General features: G+C 54.5%; 1 protein-coding gene across 1 annotated transcript; it reads left to right on the top strand.

Moving 5' to 3' along the window:
- Positions 1–938: 938 nt before the first annotated feature.
- On the top strand, positions 939–24,712 carry LOC144490773 (ubiquitin carboxyl-terminal hydrolase 5-like; the record flags this gene model as incomplete). Its single annotated transcript, XM_078208476.1, has 8 exons — positions 939–995; positions 1,111–1,236; positions 5,384–5,450; positions 6,452–6,585; positions 9,259–9,404; positions 14,132–14,316; positions 20,165–20,259; positions 24,506–24,712. Coding segments are annotated over exons 1-8 (1,017 nt in total), but the record flags the coding sequence as incomplete, so codon positions are not given.
- Positions 24,713–24,770: the final 58 nt, after the last annotated feature.

The raw sequence follows: 24,770 nt of genomic DNA, 5'->3' as shown, positions 1-24,770 counted from the left end.
TTCTATGATAGCCAGGAGCATCCATGTTACATGAATGATTTTTTTAAAAATTAAAAAAATACTAGAGCTTTCGGAGCACTTCAGGAGAGAGAGAGAGACATCTTGCTTATTTTAGAACCAGGCAGTAACTGTTTGTTTAAAAGATGAAAGAGAAGCCGTGTTTTCCCTGCTAGCTTAGCTCCTCCCTTTAATCACATGACACTGTCCCTGTCAATCAATCGAATCAAAACTTTACTCTGAAACTCCAGGGAAAACCTAAGTAAACACAAATGCATGAGCTCAGCTGAAAACAAACCTCCCAAGTACTTATCCTGTTTGCCCAGCTAACAATTTAAAAGATTTCTAAGACACATGGGCACCACACAAACCAGATCTGAATTCTAAACATATCCCTGATAAGAAACATGAAACATAAATTCCTTAAGGATCACAGAATCCCTACAGCACAGAAGGAGGCCATTCGACCCATCGAGCCTGCACCGATGACAATCCCACCCCAGGCCCGACCCCGCGCCCTCACATATTTATCCTGCTAATCCCCCTGACACGAAGTTACCATGGTTAATCCACCCAACCTGCACATCTTGGGACACTAAGGGGCAATTTAGCATGGCTAATCCACCTAACCTACACATCTTGGGACACTAAGGGACAATTTAGCATGGCCAATCCACCCAACCTGCACATCTTTGGAGTGTGGGAGGAAACAGGAGCACCCGGAGGAAACCCACGCAGACACGGGGAGAATGTGCAGACTCCGCACAGACAGTGACTCAGGCAGAATTGAACCCGGGTCCCTGGCGCTGTGAGGAAGCAGGGCTAACCCACTGTGTTCAAGAAGGTGGCTCACCCACCACCTTCTCAAGGGGCGCTTAGGGACTGGTAATAAATGCTGGCCCAGCCAGCGACGCCCACCTCCCGTAAAATAATTTTTAAAAATGCCTTGGCTGTGGAGGTTCCTCGCTGCCTCAGTCACACGGCTTCCTCCTGAGCCGGTGAGGTTTCACTTGAAGACGTTTGTTTATTTTCTGTCGGGCAGGTTTGTCGGGCTGGTCTCTCTGCGTCCCAGCCGCTGATCCTTTGCTCTGTTTTTTTTTTCCCCTGTCACAGGAGTGCGAAGCGGGCCTCTACATCTGCATGAACACATTTCTGGGATTCGGCAAGCAGCATGTGGAAAAGCACTACCAGAAGACCGGCCAGAGGGCTTACCTCCACCTGCGGCGCACGCGACTCCCGGTAAGCAGCGCTGGGCTGGTGCCGTCAGCGGCCGGTCTCTCCCCATGGCATCATCGCGAGCCTATTCATCCAGAAACTCGGCTAATGTTCTGGGGGACCCGGGTTCGAATCCCGCCACGGCAGCCGGTGGAATTTGAATTCAATAAAAAAAGTATCTGGAATTAAGAATCTACTGATGAAACCATTGTCGGAAAAACCCATCTGGTTCACTAATGTCCTTTTAGGAAAAAGTAAATCTGCCGTCCTTGCCTGGCCTAATAGAGGTGTATAAGATGTTGAGAGGCACAGATCGGGTGGACTCTCAGAGGCTTTTTCCCAGGGTGGAAATGTCTGCTACGAGAGGACACAGGTTTAAGGTGCTGGGGGGTAGGTACAGGGGAAATGTTAGGGGGAAGTTTTTCACACAGAGGGTGGTGGGCGAGTGGAATCGGCTGCCGTCAGTGGTGGTGGAGGCAAACTCAATATGGTCTTTTAAGAGACTCCTGGATGAGTACATGGGACTTAATAGGATGGAGGGTTACAGGTAGGCCTAGAAGGTAGGGATATGTTCGGGACAACTTGTGGGGCCGAAGGGCCTGTTTGTGCTGTAGTTTTTCTATGGTTTGGCCTACATGTGACTCCAGAGCCACAGCAATGTGGTTGACTCTCAACTGCCCTCAGGCAACTAGGGATGGGCAATAAATGCTGTCCCAGCCAGCATTCCCACAAATTAATTTTAAAAAAGTGAAAGGGATCCGTACTGGGAGCTCCTTGCTGTTTATGATATATAGAAGTGACTTGGGTGAAAACACAGATGGGTGGGTCAGTAAGTTTTCAGACGATACAAAGACGGGTGGAGTTGTGGATAGTGTCGAAGGTTGCCGCGGGATACAGCGGGATATCGATCAGTTGCAGAAATGGGCGGAGAAATGGCACACAGAGTTTAATCCGGACAAGTGTGAGGTGCTGCACTTTGTGAGATCAAATGTTATTTGATAGAGGTGTATAAGATTTTGATGGGTATAGATAGAGTGAATGCAAGCAGGCTTTTTCCGCTGAGGCGTGGAGAGAAAAAAACCAGAGGGCATGGGTTAAGGGTGAAAGGAGAAAAGTTTAAAGGGAATATTGGGGGGGGGCTTCTTCACGCAGAGAGTGGTGGGAGTGTGGAATGAGCTGCCGGATAAAGTGGTAAATGCGGGGTCACTTTTAACATTTAAGAAAAACTTGGACGGGTTCATGGATGAGAGGGGTGTGGAGGGATATGGTCCAAGTGCAGGTCAGTGGGACTAGGCATAAAATGGTTCGGCACAGACAAGAAGGGCCAAAAGGCCTGTTTCTGAGCTGTAATTTTCTATGGTTCAGGGTCAGTATGCAGTAAATCTCATGGGGATCTCGTAGAAGCTCCACACAGACAGTGACCCAAGCCGGGAATCCACCCCGGATCCCTGGCACTGTGAGGCAGCAGTGCTAACCACTGCTACTATGCCACATACGGGAGTGGGAATCCAGGCTGATTCCTGGGATGGCAGGTCTGTCATATGAGGAGAGACCAAGTCGGTGAGGATCATATTCACGGGAGTTTCGAAGAGTGAGAGGGGATCTCATAGAAAGTTATAAAATTCTAACAGGGTTAGACAGGGTAGATTCAGAAAGAATGTTCTCGATGGTGGGGGGAGTCCAGAACTGGGGGGTCATAGTTTGAGGATAAGGGGGAAACCTTTTAGAACCATAGAAAATTACAGCTCAGAAACAGGCCTTTTGGCCCTTCTTGTCTGTGCCGAACCATTTTATGCCTAGTCCCACTGACCTGCACTTGGACCATATCCCTCCACACCCCTCTCATCCATGAACCTGTCCAAGTTTTTCTTAAATGTTAAAAGTGACCCCACATTTCCCACTTTATCCGGCAGCTCATTCCACACTCCCACCACTCTCTGCGTGAAGAAGCCCCCCCTAATATTCCCTTTAAACTTTTCTCCTTTCACCCTTAACCCATGCCCTCTGGTTATTTTCTCCCCTAGCCTCAGCGGAAAAAGCCTGCTTGCATTCACTCTATCTATACCCATCAAAATCTTATACACCATCAAAATCTTATACACTTAGGACTGAGGGGAGGAGAAACTTCTTCACCCAGAGGATGGTGAATGTGTGGAATTCACTCCCACAGAAAGTAGTTGAGGACAAAACGTTGTGTGATTTCGAGGAGTAATTAGTTTTTGGGGCTAATGGGATGGTGGGATTATGGAGGGGAGGTGCCGGGGGGGGTGGGTCAGGATATTGAATTTGATAATCAGCCATGTTCAAAATGAATGGCGGAGGAGTCTGGAAGGGCAGTGAAGGGTGATATCGGAGTTGTCTGGGGGCACAGACACAGAGGTCGAGCACAGTAAGAACAGGGGCAGATGCTCACCCCCCCGGTGCAACGGGGCGTGAGATTCTGATCCCCCTCTTTCCCATGCGGAGAGGGACGGCACGGCCGCTCAGTGGTTAGCGCTGGTGCCTCACAGCGCCAGGGACCCTCGGGTCAAAGAACAGTACAGCACAGGAAACAGGCCCTTCGGCCCTCCAAGCCTGTGCCGCTCCTTGGTCCAACTAGACCAATCGTTTGTATCCCTCCATTCCCAGGCTGCTCATGTGACTATCCAGGTAAGTCTTAAACGATGTCAGCGTGCCTGCCTCCACCACCCTACTTGGCAGCGCATTCCAGGCCCCCACCACCCTCTGTGTAAAAAACGTCCCTCTGATATCTGAGTTATACTTCGCCCCTCTCAGCTTGAGCCTGTGACCCCTCGTGATCGTCATCTCCGACCTGGGAAAAAGCTTCCCACCGTTCACCCTATCTATACCCTTCATAATCTTGTACACCTCTATTAGATCTCCCCTCATTCTCCGTCTTTCCAGGGAGAACAACCCCAGTTTACCCAATCTCTCCTCATAGCTAAGACCCTCCATACCAGGCAACATCCTGGTAAACCTCCTCTGTCTTCTCTCTAAAGCCTCCACGTCCTTCTGGTAGTGCGGCGACCAGAACTGGACGCAGTATTCCAAATGTGGCCTAACCAGCGTTCTATACAGCTGCATCATCAGACTCCAGCTTTTATACTCTATACCCCGTCCTATAAAGGCAAGCATACCATATGCCTTCTTCACCACCTTCTCCACCTGTGTTGCCACCTTCAAGGATTTGTGGACTTGCACACCTAGGTCCCTCTGTGTTTCTATACTCTTGATGGCTCTGCCATTTATTGTATAACTCCTCCCTACATTAGTTCTTCCAAAACAGCATTTATCTTTATTAAATTCCATCTGCCACCTCTCCGCCCAATTTTCCAGCCTATCTATATCCTGCTGTATTGCCCGACAATGCTCTTCGCCATCCGCAAGTCCAGCCATCTTCGTGTCATCTGCAAACTTGCTGATTACACCAGTTACACCTTCTTCCAAATCATTTATATATATCACAAATAGCAGAGGTCCCAGTACAGAGCCCTGCGGAACACCACTGGTCACAGACCTCCAGCCAGAAAAAGACCCTTCGACCGCCAGCCTCTGTCTCCTGTGGCCACTGTCTGTGCGGAGTCTGCATGTTCTCTCCGTGTCTGCATGGGTTTCCTCCGGGTCTCCAGTTTTCTCCCACACTCCAAAGATGTGCGGGTTAGATGGATTGGCCATGCTAACTTGCCCCTTAGTCCCGGGGTGATTGGCAGGGTAAATACATAGAATCCCGACAGTGCATAGGAAGGCCATTCGACCCATCGAGCCTGCAGCGACCACAATCCCACCCAGGCCCTATTCCTGTAACCCCCCCCATATTTACCCTGCTAATCCCCCCTGACACTAAGGGGCAAATTAGCATGGCCAATCCACCCAACCCGCACATCTGTGGGGCGGGGGAGGAAACCGGAGCACCCGGAGGAAACCCACGCAGACACGGGGAGAATGTGCAAACTCCACACAGACAGTGACCCGAGCCCCTGGTGCTGAGAGGCAGCAGTGCGAGCCACTGTGCCGCAATTGGGATTACAGGAATGGGGCCTGGTTAGAATTGTGGTCGGTGCAGACTCGATGGGCTGAATGGCCTCCTTCTGCACTGTTGGATTCTGCGATTCCTCTTGTCTCCCTGCCCAAGTAACTCCCGAGGCTCATCTCCCTCGTCTCTGTTTTTCAGAAGGTGGATGACGGCAGCAGTGGGGCCGGAGACCCCCCCAAGAAAAAACCCACTCGATTGGCCATCGGTAAGGGGCGAGGAAAGGAGATCTGGACACGGGGGAGAAGGGGGGGGTGGTGCGAGGGAGAGGGAGGGGGAGTGTGGGGGAGGAGAGGGGGGGGGCAGTGTGGGGTGGGGGGGTGGGAGAGTGAGCGAGGGGGAGGGGGGGGCAGTGTGGGGTGGGAGAGTGAGCGGGAGGGGTGGGGAGGAGAGGGGGGGCAGTGTGGGGTGGGGGGGTGGGAGAGAGAGGGAGGGGTGGGAGAGGGGGAGGAGGGGGGGGCAGTGTGGGGTGGGAGAGAGGGGGGTGGGGGGGGTGGGAGGGGGGCAGTGTGGGGTGGGAGTGGGAGAGAGGGAGGGGTGGGGTGGGAGCGAGAGGGAGAGAGGGAGGGGTGGGAGCGAGAGGGAGGGGGAGTGTTGTGAGGAGGGGGGGGGCAGAAGGGGGTGGGGTGGGGGGGTGGGAGAGAGAGCGAGAGAGAGGGAGGCGTGGGGTGAGGGGGAGTGTGGGGAGGAGAGGGGGGGCAGTGTGGGGTGGGAGAGAGGGGGGTGGGAGAGAGAGCGAGAGGGAGGGGTGGGGTGGGAGGGAGAGGGAGTGTGGGGAGGAGGGGGGGGCAGTGTGGGGTGGGAGAGAGAGAGGGAGGGGGGGTTGGAGGGAGTGCGGGGTGGAGAGGTGGAGCGTGGGAGAGGGGGGAGGAGGAGCGCAGGAGGGGGTGGGTGGGGGAGCGCGAGGGTGGAGGGAGGTGGGTGGGGGAGGGGGGGAATGTGAGAGGGCATGTGGGCGCCCGAGAGAGAGGGTGCGTGGGTGTGAGAGAGGGGCACGCTTCTATCTGTGTATCTCGATGCGTCTGCGTTGCCTGTCAATCTGAGAGAGGGTATGGAGTCGCGGCTGAGGGTGGGACACAGCGAGGGTGACGGAGGAGGATAGACCGTGAGCTGGACACGGGTGGTGATTCACGCTGAATGGTGAGATTGCATTGTCCTGACTGTTCATTCACCTTGTGGCTGTGTTCCTCTCTCTCTCTCTCCTCCCAGGTGTGGAAGGTGGCTTCGATGTGGACACTGAGAACTTTGAGTATGACGAGGAGGTGAAGGTGGTAATCTTACCAGAGAATGCAATCATTCCCAGAGAATCGCTGACGCTAATGTCAACAGCCGTACGGGACAGGGTATGTGAAGGACTAAAAATTATTCACGGGTATACTCTGTGTACATTGCCCTGTCGGTGTCCTCCGCCAATATCGAGCACTCCCAGAGACAGCTGCAATACAGAGCTCCCTCTACAATACCCTGACAGTGTACATCATCGCGGCAGTGTATCCCTCGCAACAGGAAGGGGTCAATAACTTTACTGGGTGTCTTCTATAGGCCGCCCAATAGTAGCAGGGATGTGGAGGAGCAGTTTGGGAAGCAGATCCTGGAGAGGTGTGATAATAACAGAGTGGTCGTGATGGGAGATTTTAATTTCCCAAGTATCGATTGGAATATCCCTAGGGTAAGGGGTTTAGATGGAGAGGAGTTTGTTCGGTGTGTTCAGGAGGGCTTCCTGACACAGTATGTGGATAAGCCGACAAGAGGAGAGGCTGTACTTGATTTGGTATTAGGGAATGAACCTGGGCAGGTGTCAGATCTATCAGTGGGAGAGCATTTTGGGGATAGCGATCATAACTCTATCTCCTTTACACTCGCATTGGAGAGAGATAGGATCAACCGAGCTAGGGAAGTGTTTATCTGGAGTAAGGGCAACTATGATGTGATTAGGCAGGAAATTAGAGGCATAAATTGGAAGGAGGTTTTCTCAGGGAAATGTACAGAAGAAATGTGGCAAATTTTCAAGGAAAATTTGTCTGGAGCTCTGCACAGCAACGTTCCAGTGAGACAGGGGAGCTATGGTAGGTTACAGGAACCATGGTGCACGAAAGCTGTAACGAATTTAGTCAGGAAGAAAAGAAAAGCCAACAAAAGGTTCAGGGAGCAAGGTAATGTTAGAAATCTAGAAGAGTTCACGACAAGTAGGAAGGAACTAAAGAGGGAAATTAGAAGAGCCAGGAGGGGACATGAGAAGGCCTTGGCAGACAGGATAAAGGAAAACCCCAAGGCATTCTACAAGTATGTGAAGAGCAAGAGGATCAGATGTGAAGGAGTAGGACCTATCAAATGTGACGGTGGGAAAGTCTGTATTGAACCGGTTGAAATAGCAGAGGTACTCAATGAAAACTTTGCTTCAGTATTCACAGTGGAAAAGGATCTTGGTAGTTGCAGTGCAGACTTGCAGTGGACTGAGAAGATTGAGCATGTGGACATTAGGAAAGAGGATGTGTTGGAGCTGTTGAAAAGCATCAAGTTAGATAAATCACCGGGACCGGATGGGATGTACCCCAGGTTACTGTGGGAGGCGAGGGAAGAGATTGCTGAGCCTCTGGCGATGATCTTTGCGTCGTCGATGGAGACGGGAGAGGTTCCGGAGGATTGGAGGATTGCGGATGTGGTTCCGTTATTCAAGAAAGGGAGAAGAGATAGACCAGGAAATGATAGACCAGTGAGTCTAACCTCAGTGGTAGGTAAGTTGATGGAGAAGATTCTGAGAGGCAGGATTTATGAACATCTGGAGAGGAATAGTATGATCAGAAATAGCCAGCACGGCTTTGTCCGAGGCAGATCATGCCTTACGAGCCTGATTGAACTTTTTGAAGATGTAACAGGACACATAGACGAGGGAAGGGCGGTAGATGTGGTTTATATGGATTTCAGCAAGGCGTTTGATAAGGTGCCCCATGCAAGGCTTATTGAGAAGGTGAAGGGGCATGGGATACAAGGGGACGTTGCTTTGTGGATTCAGAACTGGCTTGCCCACAGAAGGCAAAGAGTGGTTGTAGATGGGTCTTTTTCAGCATGGAGGTCGGTCACTAGTGGTGTGCCCCAGGGATCAGTTCTGGGACCCTTGCTCTTTGTGATTTTTATAAATGACCTGGATGAGGAAGTGGAAGGATGGGTTGGCAAGTTTGCTGATGACACAAAGGTTGGTGGGGTTGTCGATAGTGTAGAGGGATGTCAGCAGTTGCAACGAGACATTGATAAGATGCAAGACTGGGCGGAGAAGTGGCAGATGGACTTCAACCCAGCTAAGTGTGTGGTGGTTCATTTTGGCAGGTTGAATAGGATGAAAGAATATAATATTAAGGGTAAGACACTTGGCAGTGTGGAAGATCAGAAGGATCTTGGGGTCCGGGTTCATAGGGCGCTCAAAGCAGCGTCGCAGGGAGAGGCTGTGGTTAAGAAGGCGTATGGAATACTGGCCTTCATCAATAGAGGAATTGAGTTGAGAAATCGGGAGATAATGCTGCAGTTGTATAGGACCCTGGTCAGACCCCACCTGGAGTACTGTGCCCAGTTCTGGTCGCCTCATTACAGAAAGGATGTGGAAACCATAGAAAGGGTGCAGAGGAGATTTACAAGGATGTTGCGTGGATTAGGTGGCATGCCTTATGAGGATAGGTTGAGAGAGCTCGGTCTATTCTCCTTGGAGAGGCGAAGGATGAGAGGTGACCTGATAGAGGTGTATAACATGTTGAGTGCTATTGATAGAGTGGATTCTCAGAGGCTGGAATGGTTGCCACAAGAGGTCACAGGTTTAGGGTGCTGGGGAGTAGGTACAGAGGAGGTGTTAGGGGCCCCCTCGGCCCTGGTCCCTCGCGAGGCCCGGCGCACCCCCGGCCCCCCCGCGCCCCGGCCCTGGCACCCTACCCCCTCGCCCTCACATTGAACCTTCCAGTCTCTGGGCTTTGTTTACAGTTTTGTGTGTGATACTTTGGGCCTGCTCTCACTGGGATGTGTCCCTGCAGGTTTCTGCCTCCATTGATGCCATGTTAGCTGCAGACTCAGCGTCGCGAAAGCAGGAGATACAGGCCTGGGACGGGGAGGTTCGCCAGGTCTCCAAACATGCCCTCGGACTGAAACAGATGGGTAATAATCTCCGAATCCCTCCCTGGTGAGTGAGGGTGGTTCTGGCTGAGGGAGTGGGCCCTCTCTCTCTGTCACCCTCTCTCTCTCTCCATCTCTGTCGCCCCCCCTCTCTCTCTCTGTCGCCCCCCCTCTCTCTCTCTGTCGCCCCCCCTCTCTCTCTCTGTCGCCCCCCTCTCTCTCTCTGTCGCCCCCCCTCTCTCTCTCTGTCGCCCCCCCTCTCTCTCTCTGTCGCCCCCCCTCTCTCTCTCTGTCGCCCCCCCTCTCTCTCTCTGTCGCCCCCCCTCTCTCTCTCTGTCGCCCCCCCTCTCTCTCTCTGTCGCCCCCCCTCTCTCTCTCTGTCGCCCCCACTCTCTCTCTCTGTCGCCCCCACTCTCTCTCTCTGTCGCCCCCCCTCTCTCTCTCTGTCGCCCCCCCTCTCTCTCTCTGTCGCCCCCCCTCTCTCTCTCTGTCGCCCCCCCTCTCTCTCTCTGTCGCCCCCCCTCTCTCTCTCTGTCGCCCCCCCTCTCTCTCTCTGTCGCCCCCCCTCTCTCTCTCTGTCGCCCCCCCTCTCTCTCTCTGTCGCCCCCCCTCTCTCTCTCTGTCGCCCCCCCTCTCTCTCTCTGTCGCCCCCCCTCTCTCTCTCTGTCGCCCCCCCTCTCTCTCTCTGTCGCCCCCCCTCTCTCTCTCTGTCGCCCCCCCTCTCTCTCTCTGTCGCCCCCCCTCTCTCTCTCTGTCGCCCCCCCTCTCTCTCTCTGTCGCCCCCCCTCTCTCTCTCTGTCGCCCCCCCTCTCTCTCTCTGTCGCCCCCCCTCTCTCTCTCTGTCGCCCCCCCTCTCTCTCTCTGTCGCCCCCCCTCTCTCTCTCTGTCGCCCCCCCTCTCTCTCTCTGTCGCCCCCCCTCTCTCTCTCTGTCGCCCCCCCTCTCTCTCTCTGTCGCCCCCCCTCTCTCTCTCTGTCGCCCCCCCTCTCTCTCTCTGTCGCCCCCCCTCTCTCTCTCTGTCGCCCCCCCTCTCTCTCTCTGTCGCCCCCCCTCTCTCTCTCTGTCGCCCCCCCTCTCTCTCTCTGTCGCCCCCCCTCTCTCTGTCGCCCCCCCTCTCTCTCTCTGTCGCCCCCCCTCTCTCTCTCTGTCGCCCCCCCTCTCTCTCTCTGTCGCCCCCCCTCTCTCTCTCTGTCGCCCCCCCTCTCTCTCTCTGTCGCCCCCCCTCTCTCTCTCTGTCGCCCCCCCTCTCTCTCTCTGTCGCCCCCCCCCTCTCTCTCTGTCGCCCCCCCCTCTCTCTCTCTGTCGCCCCCCCTCTCTCTCTCTGTCGCCCCCCCTCTCTCTCTCTGTCGCCCCCCCTCTCTCTCTCTGTCGCCCCCCCTCTCTCTCTCTGTCGCCCCCCCTCTCTCTCTCTGTCGCCCCCCCTCTCTCTCTCTGTCGCCCCCCCTCTCTCTCTCTGTCGCCCCCCCTCTCTCTCTCTGTCGCCCCCCCTCTCTCTCTCTGTCGCCCCCCCTCTCTCTCTCTGTCGCCCCCCCTCTCTCTCTCTGTCGCCCCCCCTCTCTCTCTCTGTCGCCCCCCCTCTCTCTCTCTGTCGCCCCCCCTCTCTCTCTCTCTGTCGCCCCCCCTCTCTCTCTCTGTCGCCCCCCCTCTCTCTCTCTGTCGCCCCCCCTCTCTCTCTCTGTCGCCCCCCCTCTCTCTCTCTGTCGCCCCCCCTCTCTCTCTCTGTCGCCCCCCCTCTCCCTCTCTGTCGCCCCCCCTCTCTCTCTCTGTCGCCCCCCCTCTCTCTCTCTGTCGCCCCCCCTCTCTCTCTCTGTCGCCCCCCCTCTCTCTCTCTGTCGCCCCCCCTCTCTCTCTCTGTCGCCCCCCCTCTCTCTCTCTGTCGCCCCCCCTCTCTCTCTCTGTCGCCCCCCCTCTCTCTCTCTGTCGCCCCCCCTCTCTCTCTCTGTCGCCCCCCCTCTCTCTCTCTGTCGCCCCCCCTCTCTCTCTCTGTCGCCCCCCCTCTCTCTCTCTGTCGCCCCCCCTCTCTCTCTCTGTCGCCCCCCCTCTCTCTCTCTGTCGCCCCCCCTCTCTCTCTCTGTCGCCCCCCCTCTCTCTCTCTGTCGCCCCCCCTCTCTCTCTCTGTCGCCCCCCCTCTCTCTCTCTGTCGCCCCCCCTCTCTCTCTCTGTCGCCCCCCCTCTCTCTCTCTGTCGCCCCCCCTCTCTCTCTCTGTCGCCCCCCCTCTCTCTCTCTGTCGCCCCCCCTCTCTCTCTCTGTCGCCCCCCCTCTCTCTCTCTGTCGCCCCCCCTCTCTCTCTCTGTCGCCCCCCCTCTCTCTCTCTGTCGCCCCCCCTCTCTCTCTCTGTCGCCCCCCCTCTCTCTCTCTGTCGCCCCCCCTCTCTCTCTCTGTCGCCCCCCCTCTCTCTCTCTGTCGCCCCCCCTCTCTCTCTCTGTCGCCCCCCCTCTCTCTCTCTGTCGCCCCCCCTCTCTCTCTCTGTCGCCCCCCCTCTCTCTCTGTCGCCCCCCCTCTCTCTCTGTCGCCCCCCCTCTCTCTCTGTCGCCCCCCCTCTCTCTCTCTGTCGCCCCCCTCTCTCTCTCTGTCGCCCCCACTCTCTCTCTCTGTCGCCCCCCCTCTCTCTCTCTGTCGCCCCCCTCTCTCTCTCTGTCGCCCCCCCTCTCTCTCTCTGTCGCCCCCCCTCTCTCTCTCTGTCGCCCCCCCTCTCCCTCTCTGTCGCCCCCCCTCTCCCTCTCTGTCGCCCCCCTCTCCCTCTCTGTCGCCCCCCTCTCCCTCTCTGTCGCCCCCCCTCTCCCTCTCTGTCGCCCCCCCTCTCCCTCTCTGTCGCCCCCCCTCTCCCTCTCTGTCGCCCCCCCTCTCCCTCTCTGTCGCCCCCCCTCTCTCTCTGTCGCCCCCCCTCTCTCTCTGTCGCCCCCCCTCTCCCTCTCTGTCGCCCCCCCTCTCTCTCTGTCGCCCCCCCTCTCTCTCTGTCGCCCCCCCTCTCTCTCTGTCGCCCCCCCTCTCTCTCTGTCGCCCCCCCTCTCTCTCTGTCGCCCCCCCTCTCTCTCTGTCGCCCCCCCTCTCTCTCTGTCGCCCCCCCTCTCTCTCTGTCGCCCCCCCTCTCTCTCTGTCGCCCCCCCTCTCTCTCTGTCGCCCCCCCTCTCTCTCTGTCGCCCCCCCTCTCTCTCTGTCGCCCCCCCTCTCTCTCTGTCGCCCCCCCTCTCTCTCTGTCGCCCCCCCTCTCTCTCTGTCGCCCCCCCTCTCTCTCTGTCGCCCCCCCTCTCTCTCTGTCGCCCCCCCTCTCTCTCTGTCGCCCCCCCTCTCTCTCTGTCGCCCCCCCTCTCTCTCTGTCGCCCCCCCTCTCTCTCTGTCGCCCCCCCCTCTCTCTCTGTCGCCCCCCCTCTCTCTCTTCGCCCCCCCCTCTCTCTCTGTCGCCCCCCCCTCTCTCTCTGTCGCCCCCCCCTCTCTCTCTGTCGCCCCCCCCTCTCTCTCTGTCGCCCCCCCCTCTCTCTCTGTCGCCCCCCCCTCTCTCTCTGTCGCCCCCCCCTCTCTCTCTGTCGCCCCCCCCTCTCTCTCTGTCGCCCCCCCCTCTCTCTCTGTCGCCCCCCCCTCTCTCTCTGTCGCCCCCCCCTCTCTCTCTGTCGCCCCCCCCTCTCTCTCTGTCGCCCCCCCCTCTCTCTCTGTCGCCCCCCCCTCTCTCTCTGTCGCCCCCCCCTCTCTCTCTGTCGCCCCCCCCTCTCTCTCTGTCGCCCCCCCCTCTCTCTCTGTCGCCCCCCCCTCTCTCTCTGTCGCCCCCCCCTCTCTCTCTGTCGCCCCCCCCTCTCTCTCTGTCGCCCCCCCCCTCTCTCTCTGTCGCCCCCCCCTCTCTCTCTGTCGCCCCCCCCCTCTCTCTGTCGCCCCCCCCTCTCTCTCTGTCGCCCCCCCCTCTCTCTCTGTCGCCCCCCCTCTCTCTCTGTCGCCCCCCCTCTCTCTCTGTCGCCCCTCCCCTCTCCCTCTCTGTCGCCCCCCCCTCCCTCTCTTTCGCCCCCCCCTCTCCCTCTCTTTCGCCCCCCCCCCCTCTCCCTCTCTGTCGCCCCCCCCCTCTCCCTCTCTGTCGCCCCCCCTCTCCCTCTCTTTCGCCCCCCCCTCTCTCTCTGTCGCCCCCCCCTCTCTGTCGCCCCCCCCCTCTCTCTCTGTCGCCCCCCCCCTCTCCCTCTCTGTCGCCCCCCCCTCTCCCCCTCTGTCGCCCCCCCCTCTCCCTCTCTGTCGTCCCCCCCCTCTCCCTCTCTGTCCCCCCCCTCTCCCTCTCTGTCCCCCCCCTCCCTCTCTGTCCCCCCCCCCTCCCTCTCTGTCCCCCCCCCCTCCCTCTCTGTCCCCCCCCCCTCCCTCTCTGTCCCCCCCCCCTCTCTCTCTGTCGCCCCCCCCTCTCCCTCTCTGTCGCCCCCCCCTCTCCCTCTCTGTCCCCCCCCCTCCCTCTCTGTCCCCCCCCTCCCTCTCTGTCCCCCCCCCTCTCTCTCTCTGTCGCCCCCCCCCTCCCTCTCTGTCGCCCCCCCCCTCTCCCTCTCTGTCCCCCCCCCCTCTCTCTCTCTGTCGCCCCCCCCTCTCTCTCTCTCTGTCGCCCCCCCTCTCCCTCTCTGTCGCCCCCCCTCTCTCGCGCCGTGTCTCCCTCCCCCCTTCTGTGCCCCACGCGCTCTCCCTACCTCGCCTGCCCCCTCGTTCCCCCACCCCCCCCACTCTGCTCGCCCTCCCTCGTCTGCCCCCTCTACACCCTCGCGCACCCTCTCCCTCCCTCGATCTGTCGCTCTGGTGTATCCCTCTGACCTCCCCCTCTCCTCCCCCCCCCCTCAGTGGTTGGAAGTGCTCTCGCTGTGACCTGAAGGAGAATCTCTGGCTCAATCTCACCGATGGCACCATCCTGTGCGGCCGCCGCTACTTTGACGGCAGCGGAGGAAACAACCACGCCCTGGAACACTACAAGCAATGCGGGTACCCGCTGGCAGTCAAACTGGGCACCATTACCCCGGACGGAGCTGGTGAGTAACCCCTTGTGGCCGCGTGGGGCGGGTGCGTGCCTGTGGTTGGTGAGACTGGGCATCATTGCCCCAGAAGGAGGTGGTGGTGGGTGACCCGTTGCTGGCGTCTCCCAATCGATGACAGCACGGAGAGGGGGACAGAAGCTGGCTGCACGGCGTACCCGCCACCGCCCTCTCGCTCTCCCTCATCAGCCGGGGGCATGGGGTCCAAAAGTTGGCAAGTTCTGTTCCAGCTATGTAAAACTTATTGTTAGTCTGCATTTGGAGTACTGCGTGCAGTTCTGGTCGCCACACTACCAGAAGGATGTGGATGCTTTGGAGAGGGGGCGAAGGACAGCAGGGTGGCACAGTGGGTTAGCACTGCTGCCTCACAGCGCCCGGGTTCGGTTCCCGGCCTCAGGTCTCCGTCTGTGCAGAGACTGCACAGTCTCCCCGTGTCTGCATGGGTTTCCTCCCATTTCCCCTCTCAGTCGGAAAGACGTTCTGGTTAGGGTGCACTGGCCATGCTAAATTCTCCCTCAGCGGAGCTGAACAGGCGCCGGAGCGTGGCGTCTTTGGGATTTGCACAGTAACTTCATTGCAGTGTTAATTAACATGAATTAACGATGTATTAACAACACATTAATGATTTGGAAGAAGGAACTGAAGGCAGTGTTGCTAAGTTTGCAGATGGTACAAAGATATGTAGAGGGACAGGTGGTATTGAGGAAGCAGGGGGGCTGCAGAAGGACTGGGACAGGTTCGGAGAGTGGCAAAGGAGTGGCAGATGGGATACAATGTGGAAAAGTGTGAGGTTATACACACAGGAAAGGAGGACTGGAGGCTGAGACTATTTTCTAAATGGGGAAATACTTCGGAAATCAGAAACACAAAGGGACTTGGGATCCTTGTTCAAGATTCTCTTCAGGTTAACGTGCAGGTTCAGTCGGCAGTTAGGAAGGCAAATACAATGTTCGCATTCATCTCCAGAGGGCTAGAATACAAGAGCCGGGATGTACTTCTGAGGCTGTATAAGGCTCTGGTCAGACCCCATTTGGAGTATTGTGAGCAGTTCTGGGCCCCCGTATCTAAGGAAGGATGTGCTGGCCTTGGAAAGGGTCCAGAGGAGGTTCACAAGAATGATCCCTGGAATGAAGAGCTTATCGTGTGAGGAACGGTTGAGGACTCTGGGTCTGTACTCGTTGGAGTTTAGAAGGATGAGGGGGAGGGATCTTATTGAAACTGACAGGATACTGCGAGGCCTGGATAGAGTGGACGTGGAGAGGATGTTTCCACTAGTAGGAAAAACTAGAACCAGAGGGCACAACCTCAGGCTAAAGGGACGATCCTTGACACCTGGATGGTGTCAAGCTTCTTGAAATGTTGTTGGAGCTGAACTCATCCAGGCATATGAAGACTATTCCACCACATTCTTGACTTGGGCTTGTAGATTGTGGACAGGCTTTGGGGAGTCAGGTGGTAATTTACTCACCACAGGATTCCTAGCCTCTGACCTGCTCTTGTAGCCACAGTATTTATATGGCTGGTCCAGTTCAGTTTGTGGTCAGTGGTAACCCCCAGGATGTTGATAGTGGGGGATTTAGTGATGTTAATGGCATTGAACATTGAATGTCAAGGAGTGATGGCTAGATTCTCTCTTTTTGGAGATTATGGGCGGCACGGTGGTTAGCACTGCTGCCTCACAGCGCCAGGGACCCAGGTTCAATTCCGGCTTCAGGTTAGCACTGCTGCTTCACAGCTCCAGGGTCCCGGGTTCGATTCCCAACTCGGGTCACTGTCTGTGTGGAGTTTGCACATTCTCCTCGTGTCTGCGTGGGTTTCCTCCGGGTGCTCCGGTTTCCTCCCACAGTCCAAAGATGTGCGGGTTAGATTGATTGGCCATGCTAAAATTGCCCCTTAGTGTCCTGGGATGTGTAGGTTAGAGGGATTAGTGGGTAAATATGTGGGGGTAGGGCCTGGGTGGGATTGTGGTCGGTGCAGACTCGATGGGCCGAATGGCCTCCTTCTGCACTGTAGGGTTTCTATGATTCTATGTTTTAAAACAGAGATGAGGAGGAATTTCTCCAGCCAGAGGGTGGTGAATCTGTGGAACTCTTTGCCGCAGAAGGCTGTGGAGGCCGGGTCATTGAGTGTCTTTAAGACAGAGATAGATAGGTTCTTGATTAATAAGGGGATCAGGGGTTATAGGGAAAAGGTAGGAGAATGGGGATGAGAAAATTAACAGCCATGATTGAATGACGGAGAAGACTCAATGGGCCGAGTGGCCTAATTTTGCTCCTATGTCTTATGGTCTTAATGTAAGCCTGCTTATGACACCAATAAATAAACTTGAGACTTAAACAAAGAAGGTTTACCAGGGTTTTGTGTGATAATAATAGAAACATAGAAAAACTACAGCACAAACAGGCCCTTCGGCCCCACAAGTTGTGCCGAACATATCCCTCCCTTCTAGATCTACCTATAACCCTCCATCCTATTAAGTCCCATGTACTCATCCAGGAGTCTCTTAAAAGACCCTATTGAGTTCGCCTCCACCACCACTGACGGCAGCCGATTCCACTCGCCCACCACCCTCTGTGTGAAAAACCTCCCCCTCACATTTCCCCTGTACCTACCCCCCAGCACCTTAAACCTGTGTCATAGAATCATAGAAACCCTACAGTGCAGAAGGAGGCCATTCGGCCCATCGAGTCTGCACCGACCACAATCCCACCCAGGCCCTACCCCCACATATTTACCCGCTAATCCCTCTAACCTACGCATCCCAGGACTCTAAGGGGCAATTTTTAACCTGGCCAATCAACCTAACCCGCACATCTTTGGACTGTGGGAGGAAACCGGAGCACCCGGAGAAAACCCACGCAGACACGAGGAGAATGTGCAAACTCCACACAGACAGTGACCCGAGCCGGGAATCGAACCTGGGACCCTGGAGCTGTGAAGCAGCAGTGCTAACCACTGTGCTACCGTGCCGCCCATTTCGTAGCAGGCATTTCCACCCTGGGAAAAAGCCTCCGAGAGTCCACCCGATCAATGCCTCTCAACATCTTGTACACCTCTATTAGGTCTCCTCTCATTCTACATCTCCAAGGAGAAAAGACCGAGCTCCCTCAGCCTATCCTCATAAGGCATGCCACTCAATCCAGGCAACATCCTTGTAAATCTCCTCTGCACCCTTTCAATCATTTCCACATCCTTCCTGTAATGAGGCGACCAGAACGGAGCACAGTACTCCAAGTGGAGTCTGACGAGGATCTTATATAGCTGCATCATTATCCCCGGACTCCTAAACTCTTGATTGATAAAGGCCAGCACACCATACGCCTTCTTAACCACCTCCTCCACCTGCGGGGCCGATTTTAGAGTTGTGTTGTAATAATAATCCCAAATCAATTGAGAAATATAGATTTTAATCTTGGATGAGCCCCAATGGTTACGGTTGAGGTCAGAAGCCCCAAAGTATTTTATGAAGCCTGACTGGATCGTAAGCTTGCATTGTGAATTTGGTTGGGTTGGCTGAATAGGTTTCACTTCATGCAGAGATGCTGGCGTTGGACTGGCGTCGGCACAGGACACAACAAGTCTCACAACACCACGTTAAAGTCCAACAGGTTTATTTGGAATCACAAGCTTTCGGAGCGCTGCTCCTTCATCAGGTATGACTGACTAGGGGGCTTTTATCAAACAAAGTTTATTTAAGAATATCGCTAACATATATAGTAGCAATAACGTCTATCAATTCCAAACAAAACTAAAACAATCGCGCTAATATATAACCCTTAACGAATATTGGAGCTGTCCCAATCAAACCAATCCCATAAACAAGAGCCTTCGAAGAGGTTTAACACCACATAGACTACTGCTCACGTGATACTGGAGTTGAGTCCTATGGATGAAGTCTGCAGCTCTCTGGATAGACTCTGAACAGTTTGAAGTCAGAACCGTTTCCCAAAACACCGGGGACTCTTAAGCAAGCCACCCACAGCAGATTCCACCCCCCCACCCCACCCACCTTCAGAAGGCAACACCCTGCTTTCAGATGACCAGCAGAATTTCCAAAACCAGGGAGAGAGAGAGAGAAACACTTCTTTCCAGCTTGATGCCTCTTCTAAAACGAAACTAAATTGCAGCTCCAAACTGGAAATAAAAGAGCTCCTGTCACCTGGCCTGCTGACCAGTTTTCCCCCGAATAATGCAGAGTCATAAACATGGGGTGGCACGGTAGCACAGTGGTTAGCACTGCTGCTTCACAGCTCCAGGGACCTGGGTTCGATTCCCGGCTCGGGTCACTGTCTGTGTGGAGTTTGCACATTCTCCTCGTGTCTGCGTGGGTTTCCTCCGGGTGCTCCGGTTTCCTCCCACAGTCCGAAGATGTGCGGGTTAGGTTGATTGGCCGTGCTAAAAATTGCCCTTAGTGTCCTGAGATGCCTAGGTTAGAGGGATTAGTGGGTAAATACGTAGGGATATGGGGGTAGGGCCTGGGTGGGATTGTGGTCGGTGCAGACTCGATGGGCCGAATGGCCTCTTTCTGTCCTGTAGGGTTTCTATGATTTCTATGATCCCTGTAAAAGGAAACAAACCCCCTGTAAATGGGGGTTTCCTCTCGAGGAAGTTTAAACTGTTTGGGCAAACTTCAAAAGCAGCCTGTTGTCTTGGCAACGCTACTGCCGAGCCTCTGAATACAATGTTTCAGTCTGTGTACTCCATATGCACATTCAATTTCCCTTTTCTAGAAAACTCTTCAGTACAGAAAAAAAACTACCTTTGTAAACAGACCTCGTGGCAGTTTACAATGTTTTAGAATTTTACAGGTACTAATTTCATAGCGTAAGATCCGGCAAATCGAGCATAGTGTGAGGAAAGTGTGCAATTGTCCATTCTGGCAGGAAGAATATTTTACTTTCCTACCTATCTTTGTGTCGTCAGTCACTTTCGCAACTGTGGAGGAACGGTTGAGGACTCTGGGTCTGTACTCGTTGGAGTTTAGAAGGATGATGGGGGGATCTTATTGAAACTTACAGGATACTGCGAGGCCCGGATAGAGTGGACGTGGAGAGGATGTTTCCACTGGTAGGAAAAACTAGAACCAAAGGGCACAACCTCAGGCTAACGGGACAATACTTTAAAACAGAGATGAGGAGGAATTTCTTCAGCCAGAGAGTGGGGAATCTGTGGAACTCTTTGCCACAGAAGGCTGTGGAGGCTGGGTCATTGAGTGTCTTTGGGCGCGAGTGTGAGTGGCATGGTGGCACAGTGGGTTAGCACTGTTGCCTCAGCACCAGGGACCCGGGTTCGATTCCTGGCCTTGGGTCACTGTCTGTGTGGAGTTTGCACCTTCTCCCCGTGTCTGCAGGGGTTTCCTCCGGGTGCTCCGGTTTCCTCCCACACTCCAAAGATGTGCAGGTTATGTGGGTTGGTCATGCTGAATTGGCCCTTAGTGTCCAAAGATGTGCAGGTTATGTGGATTGGCCATGCTGAATTGGCCCTTAGTGTCCAAAGATGTGCAGGTTGGGTGGATTGGCCATGCTGAATTGGCCCTTAGTGTCCAAAGATGTGCAGGTTGGGTGGATTGGCCATGCTAAATTGGCCCTTAGTGTCCAAAGATATGCCAGTTAGGTGGATTGGCCAATGCGCAGGGCTACTAGGCTGAGCGAGATGCTCTTTCGGAGAGTCGGTGCAGATTCGATGGGCCGATTGGCCTCCTGGACCGCAGGGATTCTGTGGATTTTGTAGGTTGTAAAAATGTTGGTTCCGCGATGGGATTTGAACCCGTGTCCCCCTCTTTCCCCCCCCCCCCCCCCCCCCCCCCTCCCCCTTCACACACTGATCTTCTGGTGTCCATTTGCAGATGTGTACTCGTACGATGAGGACGATATGGTCCTGGACCCTAACCTGGCCGAACACCTCTCCCACTTTGGGATTAACATGATGAAAATGCAGAAGGTGAGTGCTCCCGCGGCTCAGCTAAACATCGCAGCAGGAGGAGGCGGCCCTTCGAGCCTGCCCTGACATTCATTATGATCATGGCTGATCATCTGTCAGGACGCGGAGGTTGTTCCCCTTTTTGAGGCGTAACGCTAAATGCCTCGTAATCTGCTAAGTGCGAACTGTCCTTCTATAACGTTTAGTGGTTAAGTATCAGCAGCACGGTGGTTAGCACTGCTGCCTCACAGCGCCAGGGACCTGGGTTCGATTTCGGGCCCGCTGTCTGTGTGTGGAGTTTGCACCTTCTCCCCGTGTCTCTGGGGGTTTCCTCCGGTTTCCACCCATACTCCAAACATGTACAGGTTAGGTGGATTGGCCATGCTAAATTGTGCCTAGTGTCAGGGGAATTAGCAGGGTAAATACGAGGGGTTATGGGGATAGGGCCTGGGTGGGATTGTGGTCGGTACAGACTCGATGGGCCGAATGGCTGCCTCCTGCACTGTGGGGATTCTCTGCAATACCTGACACTCACTTTAAGGTGAACACTTAACAATTTATTGATTTAACTAACAGGGGAACTTCAACTAAACATGTAACTTACCGAATGAGGGCGGCACGGTAGCACAGCGGTTAGCACTGCTGCTTCACAGCTCCAGGGACCTGGGTTTCGATTCCCAGCTTGGGTCACTGTCTGTGTGGAGTTTGCACATTCTCCTCGTGTCTGCGTGGGTTTCCTCCGGGTGCTCCGGTTTCCTCCCACAGTCCGAAGATGTGCGGGTTAGGTTGATTGGCCAGGTTAAAAATTGCCCCTTAGAGTCCTGGGATGCGTAGGTTAGAGGGATTAGCGGGTAAATATGTGGGGGCAGGGCCTGGGTGGGATTGTGGTCGGTGCAGACTCGATGGGCCGAATGGCCGCCTTCTGCACTGTAGGGTTTCTATGATTTCTATGATGTGCGGGTTAGGTTGATTGCCATGTTAAAATTGCCCCTTAGTGTCCTGGGATGCGTAGATTAGAGGGATTAGCGGGTAAAATATGTAGGGATATGGGAGTAGGGCCTGGGTGGGATTGTGGTCGGTGCAGACTCGATGGGCCGAATGGCCTCTTTCTCTACTGTAGAGTTTCTATGATTTCTATGAATAAAATAAGATTCTTCTGGAATTCTGTTCAAGTAAACACAATGTCCATTCACTGACAAAGAAAAATAGAATTTAGACACACAAAAAATATACAACCAGGTTTTGTGTCTTCCGGAACCGTCTGGAGTTTCCCGGGTGATTTCTCTGTCTGTGAGTTGGTACTTTTCTCTGGTTCGATGGTGCGCTCTCTTAAGAGATGTATAAAGCTGGCAGAGTAGAGAGCTGCTCTCTCCCTCTCGAGACTTGAGAGTTGGCACTCCTGTTTTTCCTTCTCACAGACTCTTTTATACCTGTGGTGACCTATCAGTTTTCCAACAACGGGATTGGTCTGATTTTCTTTTTTTCTCAACAACATCAAATTCAAATCTTATAGGTTCTTGGTAGCTGAGTGCCTGCTTTGTATTGATTGGGCAAAGTTCAAACGTTCAAATGCCTGAAGCCTGTTATCGAGGCAGCCCTGTTGTCTGGCCTTGAATACAACTGACTCAGTCTGGGACTCTGTATGGACTTTGCATTTTAAACCTAAGCACTGAAACCAAAACCAGGCAATGGTTATTCTCCCTCTAGCATTTTTACATTCTTTACATCTTTACTAACTCAAATTCGCAACATCATCCGTTAGCCTGATCCCACTCCCCCCCCCCCCCCCCCCACCCCCCCTCAAAATCCTTGGATCCTCTTCGCCCCAAAAGAACAAACAAACAAAGAAGAACAAAGAACAGTACAGCACAGGAAACAGGCCCTTCGGCCCTCCAAGCCTGTGCCGCTCCTTGGTCCAACTAGACCAATCGTTTGTATCCCTCCATTCCCAGGCTGCTCATGTGACTATCCAGGTAAATCTTAAACGATGTCAGCGTGCCTGCCTCCACCACCCTACTTGGCAGCGCATTCCAGGCCCCCACCACCCTCTGTGTAAAAAACATCCCTCTGATGTCTGAGTTATACTTCGCCCTTCTCAGCTTGAGCCCGTGACCCCTCGTGATCGTCACCTCCGACCTGGGAAAAAGCTTCCCACTGTTCACCCTATCTATACCCTTCATAATCTTGTATACCTCTATTAGATCTCCCCTCATTCTCCGTCTTTCCAGGGAGAACAACCCCAGTCTACCCAATCTCTCCTCATAGCTAAGACCCTCCATACCAGGCAACATCCTGGTAAACCTCCTCTGCACTCTCTCTAACGCCTCCACGTCCTTCTGGTAGTGTGGCGACCAGAACTGGACGCAGTACTCCAAATGTGGCCTAACCATCGTTCTGTACAGCTGCATCATCAGACTCCAGCTTTTATACTCTATTCCCTACATCGAACTCCTTCTTAAAACATTCAATGTTTTGGCCTCATCTACTTTCTGTGGGGGCGAATTTCATACATTCACCACCCTCTGGGTGAAGAAATTTCTCCTCGCATCAGTCCTGAAAGGTTTTGGGGTGGCACGGTGTGGTTAGTGCTGCTGCCCCACAGCACCAGGGACCCGGGTTCAATTCCCAGCCTCGGGTCACTGTCTGTGTGGAGTTTGCACGTTCTCCCCGTGTCTGCGTGGGTTTCCTCCGGGTGCTCCGGTTTCCTCCCACAGTCCAAAGATGTGCAGTTTAGGTTAATTGGCCCTTAGTTTTTGATTTGATTTATTATCGTTGCATGTATTAGTAGACAGTGAAAAGTATTGTTTCTTGCGCGCTATACAGGCAAAGCATACCATTCATAGAGCAGGAAACGAGAGAGTGCAGAATGTAGTGTTACAGTCGTAGAGAGTTTCAAAGTGTTAGAATGAAGTTTTAGATGCAGAGAAGGAGAATAAAAGATAGAATTGGAATATATGTGGAGTTTGCATATTCCCCCTGAGTGGGTTTCCTCCGGGTGCTCCAGTTTCCTCCCACACTCCAAAGATGTGCGGGTTAGGTTGATGGGCCATGGTAAATTGCCCCTCCGTGTCAGGGGGATTAGCGGGGTAAACCTGGGGCCACAGGAATAGGGCCTGGGTGGGATTGTGGTCGGGACAGACTCAATGGCCTAATAAATGGCCTCCTTCTGCACTGTCGGGATCCTATGAAATCGGCTCTTTCCCAACCGCCCTATCCAGGCCCCTCCGCCAATCTCCCCTCGGCCTCCTCTGCTCCGAGGAGAACAACCCGTCCCAGCCGACCCACTCCTTCCTCCCCGCCGCCCTTTCCCAGTCCTGGGTGGCGACATCCTGGTAAATCGCCTCCCGACCCTCTCTGTAACACATTGACATCCTTTCTGTCGTGGGGGTGACCAGAACCGTGCGCACGGGTGCTCCAGTTGTGGCCAAACTGGCGTTTTGGACTGTGCTGTCGAAGGTTCAAGAGATTGGCTCCCCAGGCTGAGAGAGAGTCATAGAGGTTTACAGCATGGAAATAGGCCCTTCAGCCCAACTTGTCCATGCTGTCCTTTTGTTTTAACCACTAAGCTCGTCCCAATTGCCCGTGTTTGGTCCATATCCCTCTATATCCATCTTATCCGTGTAACTGTCTCAACGCTTTTTAAAAGACAAAATTGTACCCGCCTCTACTACTACCTCTGTCGTTCCACACGCTCACCACCCTCTGTGTGAAACAATTGCCCCTCTGGACCCATTTGTATCTCTCCCCTCTCACCTTAAACCTATGCTCTCTAGTTTTAGACTCCCCTACCTTTGGGAAAAGATATTGACTATCTAGATGATCTGTGCCCCTCATTATTTTATAGACCTCTATAAGATCACCCCTCAGCCTCCCACGCTCCAGAGGAAAAAGTCCCAGTCTATCCAGCCTCTCCTTATAACTCAATCCATCAAGTCCCGGTCGCATCCTAATAAATCTTTTCTGCACTCTTTCTAGTTTAGTAATATTCTTTCTATAATAGGGTGACCAGAACTGTACGCAGTATTCCAAGTGTGGCCTTACCAATGTCTTGTACAACTTCAACAAGACCAATGTCTTGTACAACTTCAACAAGACCAATGTCTTGTACAACTTCAACAAGACGTCCCAACTCCTGTATTCAATGTTCTGACCGATGAAACCAAGCATGCCGAATGCCTTCTTCACCACTCTGTCCACCTGTGACTCCACTTTCAAGGAGCTATGAACCTGTACCCCTAGATCTCTTTGTTCTGTAACTCTCCCCCAGCCATTAACTGAGTTGTCCGATGGTGAGAGATCGACTGGATGGGGTGTGTTAGTTGGGGAACCGTCCTGGTCGGCATATCCAACTCTTCAGGAGCTCGTGACCGTTTCCCCTCCTGGCTGGAGCAACGGGGTGAAAGTTCTGCCCGGGGATGGAGTAATCGAGACTGAATTGAGGAGACGTGCCCTCAGTCTGAGCGTCGCTTGGAAGGTCAGTCGATCTTTAGCCACGCAGGGAGTCGAGGGACGTCAGGCACTGAGGTGGAGTC

The sequence above is a fragment of the Mustelus asterias genome, unplaced genomic scaffold, assembly GCF_964213995.1.
Source record: "Mustelus asterias unplaced genomic scaffold, sMusAst1.hap1.1 HAP1_SCAFFOLD_3775, whole genome shotgun sequence".
Classification (NCBI taxonomy): Eukaryota; Metazoa; Chordata; class Chondrichthyes; order Carcharhiniformes; family Triakidae; genus Mustelus; species Mustelus asterias.
The sequence above is the reverse complement of the archived record's forward strand: the minus strand, read 5'-3'. Positions and strand labels throughout refer to the sequence as shown.